Source organism: Osmia lignaria, chromosome 14 (genome assembly GCF_051020975.1).
Source record: "Osmia lignaria lignaria isolate PbOS001 chromosome 14, iyOsmLign1, whole genome shotgun sequence".
NCBI classification, from domain to species: Eukaryota; Metazoa; Arthropoda; class Insecta; order Hymenoptera; family Megachilidae; genus Osmia; species Osmia lignaria.
The window spans coordinates 710,210-725,729 of record NC_135045.1 but is presented as its reverse complement, the minus strand read 5'-3'; the positions used below and the strand labels follow the sequence as shown (position 1 = coordinate 725,729).

Genomic DNA, 15,520 nt, shown 5'->3' with positions numbered 1-15,520 from the left:
CACCTCTATCTCCAAATAAAGTTGATATACCGTTTAACTATACAACAATTTTGGATAGAATGAATAATTTAAATATTTATGCAAGGTGCCTCACCCTCTATGTCCTTCTAAAGAGTCAATGGCATCATCTTTTTAACCGACCTCGAAAGGAGATTTTGCACCGCCTCCGAAAAGGTTGAAATATATTTGTATAATATTGTATAGTATTTGTATAAATGAAATAGAAATTATTTCATACTTTTTAGTGCATGTCGAAGTCGGTTGTATTTTTTGTTAAAAATTATTTTATACTCTAAAGAAAGCAGGCTTGATTAATGATTTGGTCTTTGTGATCGATAAAACAAGTAAAACCAGTTCATTGCACAAAGTGCTTGCGTCCAGGGGAAATCACATCTGTAAATAACAAATACTTGATAGGTGCATACGCATAAGATCACGTGGACGTGGGCAGTATGAATCATTTACAACGTCTGTTTCGCAATGCACCGTTGAAAAGACTATAGGCTTCGTTTCCAAGAATACAAGTATCCTCGGGATGTTCCGCTCATTATCGTTTCAATTATATTCCACGCACGTATTTCTAATTTTTGCAAATCTCTCTCCCTATATATGTATAGAAATCTAATTTTAGATGAAAATTGCTGTCTCGACTGATTTGCACTTTGATTTCAATTTCAACCTTTTTCATTTTTCAACGTTATGCGATTTTAAAGTATTTAAGTCTTATAATAGCTACTATTTCCTGGATCATTGTTGGATAATAATATTCAATTTTGCATTCTTATATCATATTCTTAGTCTTCAAGCATAACTTCATCTGTAAAGTTGTAATCATTCATGAAAGCCTTTTTGTTCCAAGTACAGCAATAGTGTTAAAAAGAAACTGTAAAATTGGTATGAAATTATAATTAATTTTTCGGAAATATTAAAAGTAAAAAAATGTAAGTACTTGCGTTTACTCTGTTATCATAGTTTAATGCAGAATTTTTTTTCATCTTTTTCTGTGAAGGAAATTATATGAAAGGAATTTACTGCTTCTTCTTTCAACGTACGTAATTAGTTACATGGGACTGCAATGCAATACCAAGTGTTATAGACGGAAACTTGCCTAAATAATTCCATACATAAGTATCGCGCCACAGATTAAACAGGGACAGGAAATATCACCTATAAATGTATTCTTCTCGCATTTGTACCATGCCTCCTATAAATCTCTAGAAAAATAAATGCACAATGAAATATTGATGAGTATACTTAGATAATAGGAATATGTAAGTTGCAAAAATCATTTGTATGATATTTGTTATAAAAAAAATATAAGTACCTAAGTTTTTAACAACAAAGTGTTGAATATGTTTGCAAATTAAAAGAAAATGAAATTGTACAGGAGTTCAGTCGGAATATAACGGGACTTCGTATGCACATGAATTATGTGATATGAAACAATCTTGAGTTCTTTATTCATTAGCAGTTTCATTATTATGGTAACATGTGATCGATAAATTAAATACCAAAAAGATAAATAAATCAGTCCAAATATTGGTATATGCTCCAATTATAAAACTTTATCCAATCTAAATGATTTAATATAGATGTCCGGTTAAAAATTGTTAAAAAAATTATATTCTCTTATCTTTTACTATCATCCGATGCCATTTGTGATGCAAGATTTGCAAATTTTGCCATATAATCTACACTACTTTCACCCATGAGGCACTGCATATGCGACACGACCTGCAACATACGTATAATATTGTTAATATACTGAAATATTAACATAATTTTTTATCAATTTATCGATGATATTTACATCGGACGATGGTCGACTATCTTCTATGATATTGTCTCCGTGTTGACTTCTTTGAGAAATTTTCATAGGGGATTCGAGTTGACCCAAAAAGCTACTCAATGAAAAATCTGCTACCTATGATTTAATTCTTCCATTAGTAAAATTGATTGCCTGCAAAATAATGATTTCAAGCAATGAAAAATTACCTCACTGTTTAACCACTGATGTTCTCCTTCTTTAAGAATCTGTGTAGCACTTGTTATGATAGAATTTGTAGGTTTCGGATCCCTTGCTACTTCAAGTTCGTCCAAAAAATGTTTCTCTTGTTGTTCACTTACATTCATAGTTAGTGATTTATCATTTTGTTGCTCGTTGTTATTGACAGAAGAATCATTTATTTTATTCGCCTCTGGAAGGGTAGGCGTTAAATTGTCTGACGTGGATTGTAGATTGTCCGACGGTGGAGTAACCGATGTAGATATTATAGGTAATACCCTTTGTACAACGAGACTTTTTTGTCTTACCGTTCTCCCCCGTTTACAAAAGCGCGTCTTGAACTTCTGTGTTTCATAAAGTGCAATAATTTAGTTAATTAATTTCTTAGAATAACATTTAAGACAATAACTTACATCTAACTGTGTTTTAAAAGCATCCGATGCACCAATTTTGTGGTAAGCTTGTGGAACAAGAGGTCTTCTAAAGGTTGATTCTTTTGTTGAAAGAACACGAGATGAAATCACAGTTTCGTTACTTCCAGAAGTATTATCGTATCCCTAGGCATTGATAATAAATAATGGAAACATCTTTTAAAGAACATCTTTCAAGTTCAATTCTGAAGGCTTACCTTACTCGTACCATAACTATGTTTTGCTATAGATAATAACTTCTGCAAAGTTAGGCACAGATTACTATCGCGCAAACAACCCGACGTAGATTCTCCAGTGTTCTGTTCTTCGGGATGACAATCCCACCAATACTCCAAGGTAATTTTCGACTCGCGACCGAACTAGGAAACTTAGAAAATTAGAAATGATATGTTTCTAATAACTAATTGGAATTAGATTTTTATTTTCAACATAAAATAAAACGTATACCATTAAAAATAAATCTCCTACAGTGATAGTATTTGCTTCTTCAACGTTCCATCCCTTTCGAATTCTTTCAATCGTCTCTCTTCCTGGAAACCTGTTGGGTTCTGTCTGATGTTCCGAATTTGATTTTTCTTCATTATTAAGAGTCGAAGGTTTCTCTGAAATATTACTGCCAGACTCTATTCCATCCACGTCGCTGTTGTTGTCTGGCAATGTACAGTTATCTTCGGCTCGATTCAAATACTTCTTATCTACTTTACTCTTTTTAATACCCTTCTTTCCAACTCCTTTTAAATATTGCACTGACCCTAATAAGTTCATTCTGGAACTCTTTAGACCCAGACGTTTTTCATAAGAATTTAAACTAACACTATTGCTGGTGAGATATTCGCCAAGATTTACTATTGGCAGAGTAATTTTACACCCTTCGGATGGTGCGACCCGTAAAAGGCGGGTATCTTTCAGCTCATTAACAGCTGCATTTTCTACATTAGAAGGCTACATTGCACGTATAGGATATTTCTTTGCATTTTCATACTGAACAAGTACAACAAATAACGTTACACGAATAATTGTACTCTGAGGTAAGGATACTATGTTGTACTTTGCAGGCCTCCATCTCTGTTGTAAAAATATTAATAAACTAGACAGACGTCGTTGTATAGGTAGTAAAGTGCGTACTCTTGGATTCATAGATGATGCCTGCACCTGCCACCAAGCCATATTATTGCGAGGTCTTAATTCAATTGTTATTCTAGATGGTAACTTAATCTCTTCTTGCCAATCTATGAAACATATAAATTACTTGTAATATTCTGTATCTGTTTATTTAACAAATACACACCTTCCAACTGATTTAATTTTCTCAATGCTCTACATATAGGTGTCTTTATTCTCATAGTTTTTCCTCTTAATCTTACTTGTGTTGATCCCCAATAAACTAATTCATTTAACTTCAAATGTATTTTTTCGTGTATCCTAGGTAGCTTTCTTCTGAGTTCACCATAATTGATCAAACCATATAATTCTTGAGAAGTTTTCTTTATATCTGTAAAATGTATGTTATATTACATTGAAAGAAACAATGAAGTTAAACATTTTATAATTACCTTCTGAATATTTTAAATGCTTAGAAATTTTCAGCCAGGTTCTATAATAAAAATGCCGTATTTGTTCTTTGTTTTTTATCATAACATCTGGTAGACCTTTCTTTTTTCCCTGACATAAGAAATAGCTTTGCAGGGCATCAAAATCTTTTCCATATTCGTTTAGTGCCTTGAAGAAAGTATTCTTATCTTCCATAGACCATAACTCACAAGATCTTTTGAGAGATTTTACTTTTGGTTCCATATTAGTTTCTTCATCTTTAGAATCTAGATGTAAATAACTTTTTTTATAGATATTCAATGCAAAATAATTTACATTAACTTCATATCAAATACAAACCTTTCTTTTCGCAATTATTATTATCACTAGTATCTATTTTTACTTTTTTAGTACCCCGTACAACACGGACTTGAGTATTTTTAGAGTCTGTTGATATTTTTCCATCTGAGCATATTTGTACTATTTGAGAAGCTTCATCTTTTTTGGCTGTTGTACCAGTCCCTTGAACTTCACACTCTTCGTTTATTCCATTATTCTCCATTCTGATATTCTCATAATAATTTGAAGCAGCAAACTTCAAGCATCCATTTATCCTCAATCTGAGGAACTTCCCAGAATAAATGGTATTTGAACCAATAATGTTATTAGTTTGCAACTAAAAATACATATATCATGTATTAAAATATCCATATCATTACTATGTAATAAAAGTATGTTAGAAATTATACAATTACAATTAAATAAATATGATTTATTATTGCGTTGAAACGCAATTTCGTCCACAAGTCCAAGCTAATGTATTCGTGATTTTATAAGTTTATATTTGCTAGCAACTTTATAGATGTAACTGTTGCATAAATATGTAGAAAAAATAGTAAAAAAATCGTCGAATTATAAAAATAAGGTACTGTAAAATTTCTCAAATCCCACAGGTATCTTCTTCGTACTGTGCGTTCATACAAGTCACACAACTCTGACCGTATTTCAGGTCAGATTGGGTACTTAATATAAAAAAATTTCTTACATTATTGTAAATAATAGCGTTGTAAAATGATTAATATAATCTAAAAAGGGCTCCGTGATGATTAGTCGGTGTGTTTTTGAGAATCTCCCGAGTATTTCGAATGATCATCTCGTGGAAGTATCAAATCTGCCCAGAAAACATTTTAGAAATGATTTTCGCGCTGCATTGGCGCTGGCAATGCGCTACCATGGCAAGTGCAACGTCGAGCCAATAACATCTCGCGTATAATCACGCACAGGACCAATTGAATTTTCTATTTTTTGCGCGTAAAAAGGTGCACCGTTGTTTCCGATCTAAATTAATTATTTTTCGCAACGTTGTTCGTGGACGGTTGGCCTTGATAGAAAAACTCAACTCGGACCGAGCAGTGTACTTAATTAATAAATCAATCGATTCGCCTTAAAAAAGAGATCTCGGACGTTGACCGACGCCTTGATGGAACCAATAACGATGCTGTGCAACTCGTTCATGGGCCTACTGTAATATCTCATAATTGGTTCACTCGTGTTATGCACTCGTCAAATTGCATTACCACCCCGGTTTTGATAACTGTAACCTTGACTGTATTCACTATTGCGGCTCTACGTCAAAGGTGACAACGGGCCAAGAGTATTCGGTTTTACTTCACTTGTAGCAACTGCGCAAGGGGGCGCGAGGTGTCAGTGACAAGGTGTAGCTAACCTTAAAATGCGAGCATCCGTGATTACTGATGTGATTGTACTGTTCGGGCTACACTTCTTGTATTGGTGTTGCAACACGGTAGATGCTAGCGGCGGTGCCCTCGACTCAAGCCCGAACTATCAGTCTGGCTCCTCTGGAAGCTCACATTCCAAAGTTTCAGCATTCTCTGCTACGCTCACAGATGGACTGGCACAGGCTGTGGCTCATGAAGCTGGTAAATGTCTCATCGTTACTTCTCAATTTCTGCTTTGTATAATACCATTCAACATGTATCATTGCTCGCATTGTCTTCATTGTATCATTTTTTAACGCATCATTGAATGTATCCGATTAATTTTTTGTTTTCATCCTGTATATATATGTATGTGTGTGTAAAAGTCTGTAAGCAATATGTGTATTTATGATTCATAGTATAACATTTAGATAATATGTAATTATTGTCAGTATATTTTTAGAAGAAGACTCAATGTATTCTGTTGCCATGTCTTGCAAAGAGAATACAAATGTGTTTATGATAAAAATTCATAGAGAATCATTTAAAAATCTGTTAAAGATTTAACTTACTTACGATAAGGACAAGTGCATAACAGATTAAATGTAATCATAAACACATACAATCAAACGTAGGCTGTTTAATTTATTACAGGTTCCGATACTTGTAATGATGACCTAGCTTGTCTTACAATGGCTTCTCATGATCGACTAGGTTTAGAAGCTATCAAATCACTCCACAGCCAACTAGACGACGATGCCAATGGAAATGTAGACCTTTCAGAATCGGATGATGTAAGTGTATTCTAATTAATTTATCATTCTTGATTATACAAAAATGTAATTTATTCTTTGTAGTTTTTAAGGGAAGAATTACAATATGAAGCTGGGTATGAAAGAAGACAGAGGGCCTTTCATCATAATGATGATATGCACATCAGTGTTAGAGAACTTTGGGAGGCCTGGTTGAGGTCAGAGGTACTATCAGGAACATCAGAGCTATTTCTTTTTTAAGGGTTTCCGGTTTTAATATTTAAACCTTACTATGTCAGTATATTTTTTCTTAGGTTCATAATTGGACTATAGAACAAACATCTGAATGGTTGTCTACTAATGTGGAGCTTCCTCAATATGTTCCTACTTTTATACAACACCGTGTAACTGGTGCTACACTTCCAAGGTAAATGTTTTACAAAGTATACTATTATCACTTTTTATTTAGTAAATGCTTCTTATTATATTCATAGATTGGCTGTGAACAACATGCACTACCTAAGCAATGTATTAGGGATTAAAGATCCCATCCATAAACAAAAAATTGCCTTAAAAGCTATGGATGTAGTTCTTTTTGGACCACCAAAAGGTAAGCATACATAGAAAAATGTTTTTTACATTACAATACTTATCTTAAACAACACTGTATTATAGATACTGGGCATAGTGTTAAAGATTTGATATTAATAACATTATTATTTGGAGCACTTATTGGATGCTGGTATGCGTATCAGCAAAAGAAAAATTCACAAAAACATCTTCATAGAATGATGAAAGATATGGAGAGCTTACACAAAGCAGAATTGGCACTTGAAGACTTGCAAGTATGTGTACCTTATTAAGTGCACCTTAGTAATGTGTTTTGACTTTATTGATATTATATTTTTACTGTATAGAAAGAACTCGAGAGGGCACGGATGGAACAAGAAAGTGCCGCTACAGAGAAACAAAATTTAGAGAAACGTTTACAAGACGAAACAATGGGATTACACGTATCATATTCGGATCTCGAAGTTTCTCAATTAAAAGCTGAAATAGAAGTAAATAGTACATGGATTTTAATTATCAAATCTTTCTGGTTCTTTTGAAGTGTAATTCATTCTTACCTCATAGATGTTGAAAAATGAATTACAACGTGCAGAAGGTGAACTTGAAGACAGATGTTGGTCCCCTCCTCCAGGATTACAACATTGGTTACAATTAACTCACGAAATTGAGAATAAGGGGTATACGAAGAAAAAAATAGCAGCAGAAAAACAATTACAACAAGCACGCGAAGCAGTGAGATATTAACGATATTACTTTTAATAGAATTGTCACATAAATTATGTACTACTTACGTAAATGTTTTTCAGTGTGAAAAATTACGAAAGAAACGATCGAGCTTAGTAGGAGCATTTGTTTCGACTCATGGAAAATCTATCGACGAAGTCGACAAAAGTATAGTCGAAGCAAGAACCGCGTTAAACGAAGTAACTGCGGAACTGCAAGAGAGAGTATACCGTTGGAAACAAATCGAACTCCTGTGCGGTTTTAATATAGTCAACAATAATGGTCTAAGTTATTTAGAAACTGTTCTCTACCGGGGGGCACCGAATGGGCGAGGTTTCGGACTTAGAGGTATTTAAATCTTCAATGTTGGAAAATATTTAAATTTTCAGTTCTTCCTTATCTTGGAATATCATCGAACGTATAAGGAAATAAATAATCATGGGCAATTGATATTTACAGGTCGACTCAGCAGCCAAGATGACTTAGAAGACGAATCAAGCTCAATGTACTCGCCTTCCACGTGTGGTGCCGCAGGTAAGCTGGAAACGGACTTCCACGAATATTTAGATTGATAAATAACAATGCTCAGTTTGTATGTAGTATTGTATACTTACACCTATATATCGTCCTCTTTCACGTGGACGATGAGATTAATAATTCACTAACTCGTTTATTTTCCTAGCAGTAGCAATTTGGGTTTTCTGGAAAAAAAAAAAAAAAAATAATAATTTTCTCTTTAATGTAGATGTTCGTGAAACATAGGGTATCGTGCGTATTTCCGTATGAATATTCAACTTCCTACGAAAACTTTTTAATGTGCTTTCAATGAACCTAACAATTGCTTAAACATGTTTGTAATGGATTTGTGGATAAGCTGTTTGGCGTAAAAACTTCCGAAATTATGTTTTTACTGACGAAGAAAAAAAAATCAAGGCAGTGCCTTATAATTCTTTTTTTATAAAAAAGATAATTTTTATATATCGATTTAAATCTTATGTCCTAAATGTTTTGAGAAAAATATGACTGAGAATATGAAGGATGCTGAGCGTCCCGAAAGATGCGGATAATTACTATAAATGTCACACATTACAATAAGATTCATAGATTAAAAAAAAAAAGTTGGTTCCTATTTTAGTTATATACTATGATATTAACAAATTGTGGATATTTTTGGCAATTTTTTTAATTGGAAAAGAAACAATGTGAATCATTGATTTTTCTAACTTTTTAAGATCTTTTTATACGTTATTGAGTTTAACTAAAAAATCTTTTTTTTTTTTTTGCTGTTTCTAAAATCCGTTCTTGTTTTGTGCCTCGTGTGCAAAATATTGCTGTAAATTTGTGCTGCAATTGTTATCGTTCAGTTGTCCTGTTTCAAGATGCACTTTTGTGCTTTTTTTAAAAACTAATTTTGATTTTATACAGATCTGTTGAGCAGATACGTGTGTTTAATTTTTTTTTAAACGCTGACAGCATTCATTTTATAATTGTAGTTTTTTCACGATACGGTACAATGATTCTTTGAATATTTATGTGCTGCAGCATTCAATATTGTTCGTACTATAGTGTTACTTGTTCATATTATGTTATCATTTGATTCTAGGGAAGGAAGAAACTGTAGTTAGTGGTTCCAAAAAAGATTAAGGAAGGCACATTATCTGAACCTTTTAATACAACTTAGATGCGTGTTGCTCGTCCTGCACGTAATGTCAACTTCTTGTGTAAAGAAATCTATCTCAAATATTCTCAGCTTAACCATTGCAAATTGTATATATGTTAATGTAATGTGTGACATGAACACAGTGTTCGCAATTTAAAATTATCTCAATCATAAAAATGAAAATTAATGCGAAAGTAATATTATCTCTGATACATGACATAGAATTAGTATTAAAAGTGTCCTACTAAAAGGACGTGTACAGGTAAAGGGAAAAATTTCACTTAGAATATTCCCTTTCCCTAATGAAGATTTATCACTTTTTATGAAAAGCGTGTTGATGATTTAAGAAGAGAACAATGATAAATCTTTCAAATTGTTGTTAACTCATTACTTTATATGAAAACGTCGTTTTATTCCAATTATTTTTTGCAATTATATAATATATTCGTACATAGTGTAAAAAGCTAGAGCAACGTTTTGAAAAGGAACATGACATATTTTTCTACGAAAATTTTCATGACATATCGAACGGACGAACGAGGGCGCGATTATATAATTATTTAATGATTAAGCCAAGGTCAATCCAAAATTGGGTTGGATTAAATAATTTCCAGGGAGCCTTCTAATTCGTTCCTTCGAATATCAATAGCAATATATTATAGGGAATAATCAAGTGCCAAGTGTGATAATAATATTATCACTTTATTTAACAATAAGTGCCGATTATCGATCACCCGTTATATTATTATTATTATTATTATACATGATATATATATATATATAATTATAAATTGTCCCTTTAAGACAGTTGAAAACCAAAGCAAAAGCGTTACGAATTTATTCGGTTCTCTCATGAAGCAAACTGACTGATTGCCAAATGATTTCAGATTCATTCATACATACAGAAATATCTTGTATAAAGAATTAAAGAAAAAGGAAAGACAAGACAATAAATTGTGTCGAGTAAAATGACAAAGGATCTCCTTGTTGTACGAATTGATTGCGGTGGAGGAAATAATGTTGAACGATCGAAAATCATCGATCCCGATAGTAGTTCAATAAATGCCTCGAATAGTAACGGAATTTTTAGCTTTGCTGAGACTGGTATCTTGCAATAAACGATGCCAAGAAGCGATTTCTATTTCTCAGGTGATTTCAGACACAACGCGCGTCATGTTTAATATTAGATTCAATTAAAATTAGATACGAGTGTATTTGATATCCGAGTACATCATTCAGGTAACAGCAGCGCATTCTTGAGCGCATTAATTTCTATCCTATAATAAACTCGAGCATACCAAACGTATATGAAGTATATGACGGTGATATATGCATTCTGTTCACACGAGACTAATTTGCTCAGAATAATTTGTAATTTGATCGAATCTAATTATAATCTTTCGCTCGAATAACCAGCTGAATAGCCATCATTTAATTAACATAAACGTTTTACATTTCAAATTCAAAAGCAAATACCTTTTCTTAACACTATCGACTGGGAAGCTAATTCATAAACTGTTTAAATAACAAATGTTGTTTGATTGCAATATTAAAATATAACACGCGATCCTTTGTATTCGCCGCAAGCCAAAGTTACCTTAATTACTTGTAACGTTGTATAATTTCTATGTAAAATTGTTTGTATACTTTTAAATGATTTACTTTAATCAAGATGCGCCAGTGGTATGATTTCATCTCGCGATTGCGTCGACGAGATCAACAAGCTACATTGACATAATCAAGTTGAGAGGAGAGCAATCGAAGAAACGTAACGAAAACCATCTTTTATCTAGTTGAAGCAATAAAGAATGAACTTTCTTCTTTGTCTATTCTGTTCATCTGACTCTGTCGTTTCGAATATGGAACAACGCGATCTATGAAGGATACTTTTCTCTGTTTCTTTCTTGCATTTAAATATAAAAAGTGCAAGCTACGCGATTTTCTTACTGGTAAAGTATGGAATCAAAATTGCATGCAAAGTTATTATACAACTGGAAACGAACTTAAAACGAAGAAAATATAATAATTTCTTCGAGAACAGCGGAAAGGAGTCTGTACCTGTAATCGTGTAATATAAAAAATGAAATCATTGTTCATTGAATTTCTTTTTCTTTGTCCACGTCTTCGAATTTGCATGGAAGTGGAATTTAACATTAACCCTTGAAATTTATCCAATTAATTCGAGTGTCACCAGACACTTAAAAAAATTACAAAAGACCAAGCGATTACCACCGCTTAAACTTTCATCGGTGCTGCTAAGATGTCGATGAACCATAAAGAATTCATAAGACTCTGGAAAAAAAAAAAAGCAAAGAAAGTAAGAAACTCGTGTACCAAATGTTGATTCTTTACCCTGATCTACAGGCACCCTGGACAGCCTGACGTGGAAGGAGTCGTCGGTGCCGCCAGACTCGTCGAGCAGCGAAACCGGCAAGGATACACCACCGGAAAGCAGCGTGGTGCACTTCACCGTGGGCGAGGGTCCCGAGGAGCCTGTGAAACCGATTAGCAAAGATAAATCAAGTATCGCGCGTTCGTACAGTCAGGACATCAACATGCTCCTCGCGATCGAGGACAAGACTACCTCATCATTCCTGTCGAAGACCTCGTACTCGGAGAACTCGTTGGATTCGCCGATTCAGGAACGAGCCGGACACCAAAAAGCCGTTTCATCCACGGCTATGAACACCACCGGTACCGCAACGGTCAGCACAAGCACCGCGATGACGAGCAATCAGAAGAAAACGTTGAAGGAACTGCCTCCGGTTATGTCGGTAGACGAGGAGACTTTGTCCACCGACTCCAACTCTACTACCGACAACGACGAGATGAAACGAAGACGCAGGAAGATATTGTTCCCGGCGTTCAGGAAGAACAAGGCCAAGGTCACGTGATGAATGCCCGCTAGTCAGATAATAAATCGTACATCGCGTTGTACCATTACTTAAAACGCTGTAACTCTTAACGATTAGTTGGTTAAACCGCGACGTGCACTTAACAATTTGCCTCCGAGAACCACCGGCTCGTAATTGATTACTGAATCAGTTACTCGTCGAGTTTTCTACGTATGTGTAATACGTGTACGCATATACATGTACGGTCGCGTGTTACTTAGGCTTCCCTTTGTTCGAAGGAAGTGTAGGTGAACAAGAGAAGCCTACGTTGCACTCGAGTATACCGTACATGATAGAGAGACATGTTTAGCAAGATGGAACGTTCAATGTAATAGGTTGGCCTCGAGGTCTATAGAGTTAGGTTCATCATTGGCGTTTTCATTCTTGTTAAAGCCAGTTGTTATCAGAATTAACTGTTCAATAGTTTAATCATTTGAGTTTTATTAACCATTTGCATTATAAATGTTAATCTGTCCGTGCCAAACCCATTGAAAAGGAGGAAAATTATTTGTATGTTGTTCATTTTAGTTGATTCTGATAGACTCTTGGTTTGGTGTACAGTTTACCTTTTGTAATATAAATGTCACAGTTGCATTTTTTGAAATAATGAAATATGCAACTGTGTCACGCCAATGTAGAACCGATTTGTACAGTGTATAGTAGTAGAATCTCAGGGCGCAGTTGGATTTAAAATGTGTCCAGTAGAGTAAGCTAATTTCCTGAATAATATCAGATGTATGTATTTTGGTAGACGTATTGGACACAAGTTAAACTCAAAATTTGTTAATAGTACTAACTGTGAAAGCCTTAAGGATCTTGTTAATTAAGCGAACAGACCTCGTGGCTGACGCTAATAGGTCTTTAAAATGAACGTTCCACTATGCTACTGTCGCGTAGGATGTTTTTGGTGCCCCGGTGTGTCTTCCGTTTTGCCAAATCTTCCGTTCTGTTTGCAACAGAGACACCCACCAAGCGACGTCCAACCTTTAGGTAACTAGATTATAAAAATCGCAATACTGAAAATTCTTCAGTTACGACAATATTTTGGCTCAGGGGTGGGCGACGAACTCGCGATCTTCTTCCTGTTAACCGTTTCAAATTTCCATAACATCGAAGCTCTCTCAGCCCTCTTTATTCGAGCCTTGTCTCTACTGTGATTTTATCTCACGAAAAATTCATTCGATTAAATCTTATTGCAATGTCTCTCTGAAGCGAAAGAATCTCGAATTTCTGTTACGCTCCTGTCGTCGAGCTGTAACTTTAATTATATCCTGTGTCTCTCTAAAGAAACGGTTCTTTATATTTCTTCTTTTCTATTTTCAATGCAGAATCGGCTTAAAATCAATTGATCGTTTATTGTTTTATCTTGTCTTAAAGAAAATGTAGATAATACTTAAGTGAACGTAAAGAACTTGTTCGTGGTAGAGGAATTGATCTTGAACGACCAATTGATTTTGAACAGACTATTAGATCGTTGTCTATGTTCCATCTGACATGCAACAGTCTGGTAGTAACAGTTTATTCGGTTCATTCCTCTTTCTTATCATTGTCTCGTTCTTAGAATGATTTTGAAGGCCAGTAAACAGTTCATAAGTGTCTATTAAGGTTTCATCGGTAATCATGATTAAGAGGAGACTCGGTCTAATTGTGCGACGTTTTTTAAAAAGATCTAGATTTATTATTCCAGCGTTGATATTCGTTCGAAGATACTCGCCCATCCCTGCGTTTAAGCATAACGAAATTCTAACGCGCCGAACCTTTTCGTTTCACTGTTATTTCCTCGATTAATCGTAGCCATTAGCATATATTTTCTTTCTCTCTATTTATCTAAGTTTTATGGGTTCTTTATCGGACGCTTTTAGCCTTCCATCGTTGTACAAGCCGAGCGCAAATAATCTTCTTCCGTTTTGCCACATCGACCACTTTTCTTATTAACCACGTTGCTGCTCTCTCTTTCTAATCTTATTTATCAAACAACGCTATCGTTCGGCATTGCTTCATCTATTTTGTGCTCTCGTATCTCAACGAAGTGATAATGGTTTTATACAAATGTTGAATAAAATCCTGTTACCCATAGGATGATCTAATAAATAATCCTTTGAGGTCCAACTGCTGAACTGTACATAGCATACCATTGAAAAAGCAATAACTATCGGGGCTACTGTTAGCCTTGTTCAGGGTTTGTCATCCTCTTTTTTAGACGAATTTATATTAAGGTAAATCTATAAGTATTATTAGATTTAATGGAAAAAGAGAAACCACGAATCTCACGAACAGAAACTGCTATTTTAAGCATAATCATTTGCTTAAATAGTGACCGTTTATTCGTGAGAGGACCTCGAGGGATTGTACTAGTGGCAAACGAGAAGAATTAAAAAGTAAAAAAAAAAAAAAAAAGAAATGTTACGTGCTTACCCGGTATGTACACGAGAAAGTATCAAAATTGTTCACGATCTTCCACGAAATTGTTCGCGCACGAATCAAGGCATTTTTTTTTTTTATTAGTCGCGTTTTTCATTTTTTATCCCGTAGCATCGTTCATCTATTTTTCTTTTCTTTTTTAACGTTTCGGTCACATAGTATTCTAAAGTCTGTTGCTGTACTTCACATTTTAGCGTTTAGATTTATAGTCTGTCTTGAATCAATGATTCTTTTAAGGCCACCATAGTTAGTCTTCCTGGGTTACTCAGTAATATTACTATTTTCCTTTACGTGTAAAATATCAATCATTGTGTGCAATAAGGAGTAGCCTGATTCTTTATTTTTCTTAAAATAATTAAAATAGATATTAAAAAAATAATAGTAAGCGGGGGAGGAGTGACCTTAAGTGATCATTGATTCTTAACAGACTATATAAATTAACTTATTACCGCTTCTTTATTGAACGAAGCGGTTTCTTCCTTTCTTATCATAATATTTTTTCTTCCTTTTGCCTTTTTTTTTTTTTAAGAATATGTATATGTATGCATGTATGTATACATAGAAGCTTAAATGCGGTGAGGCTGGAACTCTCTGAAATGTATATCCACGTGTAAGGGATAGTGTGATAAGTTTTAACGGGATTTTAATCGACCTTGTTACACGGACGTGTAAAGATCGTTGTACAGACAATTTCGACGTTTATTTTTTTCGTGGATGAAACGATGAAGCGAGCTTGACACTTTTAGTTGAACTAGGGAACCTGGTTCAAGCTAGAATAATATCTTAGTTACGCCAATGGCTATTTTAACTTGCGTT

At 34.3% G+C, this 15,520-nt stretch overlaps 2 protein-coding genes across 7 annotated transcripts; one reads left to right on the top strand and one right to left on the bottom strand.

Moving 5' to 3' along the window:
• Positions 1-1,108: 1,108 nt before the first annotated feature.
• crm (cramped chromatin regulator) lies at positions 1,109-5,834 on the bottom strand. Of its 3 annotated transcripts, none has more exons than XM_034335087.2 (12): positions 5,693-5,834; positions 4,327-4,642; positions 3,990-4,253; positions 3,725-3,928; positions 3,475-3,665; positions 2,884-3,378; positions 2,634-2,795; positions 2,419-2,562; positions 1,996-2,349; positions 1,811-1,924; positions 1,325-1,734; positions 1,109-1,214 (listed from the first exon to the last, which is right to left on the bottom strand). In XM_034335087.2, exons 2-11 carry the CDS (start codon positions 4,526-4,528, stop codon positions 1,630-1,632), a joined length of 2,235 nt encoding a protein of 744 aa, XP_034190978.2. In that variant the 5' UTR covers positions 4,529-4,642; positions 5,693-5,834; the 3' UTR covers positions 1,109-1,214; positions 1,325-1,629. The 3 variants fall into 3 exon arrangements, with proteins under 3 accessions (XP_034190978.2, XP_034190975.2, XP_076548332.1); XM_034335084.2 differs by lacking the exon at positions 5,693-5,834 and adding an exon at positions 5,012-5,142; XM_076692217.1 differs by lacking the exon at positions 5,693-5,834 and adding an exon at positions 4,722-4,860.
• On the top strand, positions 5,699-14,684 carry Stim (stromal interaction molecule). 4 transcript variants are annotated; one of them, XM_034335093.2, is made up of 11 exons: positions 5,699-5,906; positions 6,339-6,478; positions 6,542-6,661; positions 6,751-6,863; positions 6,931-7,046; positions 7,112-7,281; positions 7,354-7,497; positions 7,571-7,738; positions 7,813-8,077; positions 8,189-8,263; positions 11,754-14,684. In XM_034335093.2, the coding sequence occupies exons 1-11, from the start codon at positions 5,699-5,701 to the stop codon at positions 12,281-12,283; spliced, it is 2,049 nt and encodes a 682-aa protein (XP_034190984.1). In that variant the 3' UTR covers positions 12,284-14,684. The 4 variants fall into 4 exon arrangements, with proteins under 4 accessions (XP_034190984.1, XP_034190985.1, XP_034190986.1 ...); XM_034335094.2 differs by lacking the exon at positions 11,754-14,684 and adding an exon at positions 9,333-11,207; XM_034335095.2 differs by lacking the exon at positions 11,754-14,684 and adding an exon at positions 8,475-11,207.
• The last annotated feature ends 836 nt before the right edge of the window (positions 14,685-15,520 follow it).

Bases quoted from the DNA above. Each gene is read 5' to 3' on its own strand.
- Stim (XM_034335093.2), top strand. From the start codon at position 5,699: ATGCGAGCATCCGTGATTACTGATGTGATTGTACTGTTCGGGCTACAC. The intron at 7,498-7,570 runs GTAAATAGTACA...CTTACCTCATAG, and splicing joins AATTAAAAGCTGAAATAGAA to ATGTTGAAAAATGAATTACA. The intron at 7,739-7,812 runs GTGAGATATTAA...AATGTTTTTCAG, and splicing joins TACAACAAGCACGCGAAGCA to TGTGAAAAATTACGAAAGAA.
- crm (XM_034335087.2), bottom strand. From the start codon at position 4,528: ATGGAGAATAATGGAATAAACGAAGAGTGTGAAGTTCAAGGGACTGGT. The intron at 1,925-1,995 runs GTAATTTTTCAT...ATTAAATCATAG, and splicing joins ATCAGTGGTTAAACAGTGAG to GTAGCAGATTTTTCATTGAG. The intron at 1,735-1,810 runs GTAAATATCATC...CGTATGTTGCAG, and splicing joins ATAGTCGACCATCGTCCGAT to GTCGTGTCGCATATGCAGTG.